The 3,017-nt window shown below is 43.1% G+C and overlaps 1 protein-coding gene across 1 annotated transcript; it reads right to left on the minus strand.

The window, feature by feature from the left end:
• Positions 1–713: 713 nt before the first annotated feature.
• LOC110891559 lies at positions 714–1,541 on the minus strand. The gene has a single exon (XM_022139263.1). The coding sequence runs from the start codon at positions 1,539–1,541 to the stop codon at positions 714–716; it is 828 nt and encodes a 275-aa protein (XP_021994955.1).
• Between the last annotated feature and the right edge of the window lie 1,476 nt (positions 1,542–3,017).

Below are 3,017 nucleotides of genomic sequence, written 5' to 3' on the forward strand. Positions count from 1 at the left end.
TCATTTGAAAAAGAAATTTCCAATTAATAGAATCATACGCCTTCTCAAAATCAACTTTGAAAACTAACAAATCCGCTTTGTTCTTCTTCGCCCAAGCAACGGATTCACTCGTAATAAGAGGACTATCTAACATATTTCTCCCCCCGACAAAGGCCGATTGCGTCTTCGAAATAACTTCGGTTAGCCAAGACTTTAGAAATAATCTTGTAAACCAACCTGACAAGGGAAATAGGGCGAAAATTCGTTATCACCTCAGGATCTTTGCCACGAACGAAGAGTTACATCCTTTACTAATACTACCACTGTTATGGAAATCCCTCATAACCCCCATGATCAGGGGTTTTAAGTCATCCCAAAATGTTTTTAAGAACTTCAATAGTAAACCCATCCGGGCCAGGCGCTTTTCCTCCATCACAACTCCTAATAGCTCTCAACACCTCTGCTTCCGAAAACTGTTCACACAAACTCAGCCCGTTCGGATCCGACAATCTTGGCAAGCCATCCCTGCTGAACTTTGGTCTCCGTCTAATCGGTTCCGAGAAAAGCTTTTTAAACCAATTTCTAATCTCATCCTTAAGTTCCAGCGGATCCGATACTACTCTATTGTCAAAACGAAGCCCATTGATCCTGCTAGACGCTATGTTCATGTTCAAAACTTTATGAAAATAGGAACTGTTTTCGTCCCCAAATTTCACCCAGTTGACCCTCGCCTTTTATTGCATATTTTTTGCTTTTACCTGCTCCCTGTCTCTGACCTTAACTCTGAGGTCCATTCTGATCTTTTTATCACTGTCCAAAATAGGCCCAAGAGTAGCTTTATATTTGATCTCTTCAATAGTCTTGACCATCTCGTTGACTTCCATATTTTCAGCTTCATTAACCTCTTTTCTCCATTTTTTGATATCCCCTTTAATTCGTTTTAGAATCGTGCCTAACACAGCATCTTTTTTACCCCCTACTAAATCGGCCGCTGAAGCATCTTGAACAATACTCAACAATTTTTGTTCTCCCACCCAAGAACTAAAAAAATTAAACGGAATAGGACCAAAATCAGTATTGTTGCACCATAAAGAAATCGGGCAGTGATCAGAAAAACCCCTCGACTGAACTTCAACTTTTGCACAAGGCCATCGGCTCATAAACAAGTCATTGACCAAGAACCTATTAAGCTTACTAAGTTTTACATCAGCATGACCGGATATATAAGTAAACTTACCACCTATCATGGAATATTCAAGAAGCTCAGCCCTCGTAATGAACCCGTTGAAAGCATCGGCTGCACCACAGTCGAATCTGGAATTTACCCGTTCCTCTTCAGACCAGACATCGTTGAAATCACCAAAGAAAATCCATATCCCTGCGTATTGCCTGATCAGCATCGAAATCTCATCCCACAGGGCTCTTCTTTGCCTAGCATCGTTAGGGGCGTGTAAATTAACCATATTAACTCTATCCTCCACATTCGACACTTTCCCCGAAACCATCAGATATCTTTGATTTTTCAAAATCAGGTCGTCACTGAAGACGTCCGGCTTCCACATCAACGCCAGTCCCCAGATCTACCCACTGAGTCCACCGAGGCCGCTTTCAAATTAGAAATATCCCAAAAACTACGAAGATCAAAGTCTGATAACCCCGGCTTGTGCGTCTCTTGAAGACCTATGTCATCTGCTTTAAGCTTACATTTCAACCTTCTTACCTAAGAACCTTTGGCACCAGCCGCAACCCCATTGATATTTAATGAAATAAAATTCATTTGCAACCTATGTTCTCCATTTCCCCACTTACTAATTTTCTCATGTGATTTTCAAAGCCGATAACATCGATACCCAATCTAGCTCCGAACTCGAGGGTGTTCTCAACTTCCGCTTTGAACCCCTCAATACTGTGATCTGTATCCGGATTTCCGCCTCTCGACTCCGCTTGAGTGTTATTTCTTCGAATCTCCTCACCCCCCTGTTTTGTTCTTCCTCTAATCTGAAAATTTCCTCGAGATTAAACGGATCAGAGTCCTCACCCACCTCAGCCGACGCATTATCCTCAGCCAAACGTTAAGATCCGGGGTCTTGAATTCCTGGGTTTTCTTTCTTTTAGATTTTTGGTTGGGCCTCAGAGTGATACAACTTGGACGTGTGGGCTTAACCCCAGGCCCAACACACCCTGGATCAGACCCATACTCCTTTGAGTTATCCCCCATGTTTTCTCTCTCCTCAATAAAACAGTCTGCTTCCAATTCCTGATCCCAAGGAGACTCATTGACATGCGCATGGGGGAACGAGGATTTTGTTGATTTCCCATGCACTGCAATGGAGAACCCGACATGCGGCCTTTCGTATGTTCACGCCTGCGATTATTAGACTTTTCACCTTCCGGTGACAGCACCGGAGAATCCATCTCAGGCGACTCATTTACGACACCTCAACGTCGTCCGACGAGTTCATATCCAGGAATGCCGGACTCCATTGTCCAGACATCTCTTCAACCCAGACTTTAAAATTGTGATCTTTCCATTTTAGGTTCAGTTCTTTAGAAAGTCTTTTCCCAGTCTCGACCAGAATCGCCATTCGATCTTCCGCCATATTACCGTCATCTGGTGAAGCCTCAGACTTCACCAGGAGGCGTCCGCATCTTTCTCCTATTCTGTTTAAAATATGACGATCCCATAAGGAAACCGGGACACCCAACACCTTAATCCAGGCCACTTTTTCAAACAACGGCGGGATCCCTTCCCACATATATAACCTTGAAAACCATTGTTCCCATTCCTCCACCCTAAGTCTTAAGTATTCATCTGCTTCCTGTACACTGCTGAACGAGATAAGAACTTTCAGTCCACCCAAGTATCTAAGTTTCAGACCTTCGTCCAGAATTTCTTTCAGATTATTTAGGATATCAATATCCTTAGTCTCTCCTACAAGTGACTTAAACTCCAAACTCTTTTTAGTCTCCGTATTGACAGGAGGTAACTCAATCGACAGACCATCCACCGGAGTCACCGTACTTTGGTTTTTCAACAC

This window comes from Helianthus annuus, chromosome 12 (assembly GCF_002127325.2).
Source record: "Helianthus annuus cultivar XRQ/B chromosome 12, HanXRQr2.0-SUNRISE, whole genome shotgun sequence".
Taxonomy (NCBI): Eukaryota; Viridiplantae; Streptophyta; class Magnoliopsida; order Asterales; family Asteraceae; genus Helianthus; species Helianthus annuus.

Excerpts from the sequence above, each read along its gene's own strand:
- LOC110891559 (XM_022139263.1), bottom strand. The coding sequence starts at position 1,541 with ATGTGGAAGCCGGACGTCTTCAGTGACGACCTGATTTTGAAAAATCAA.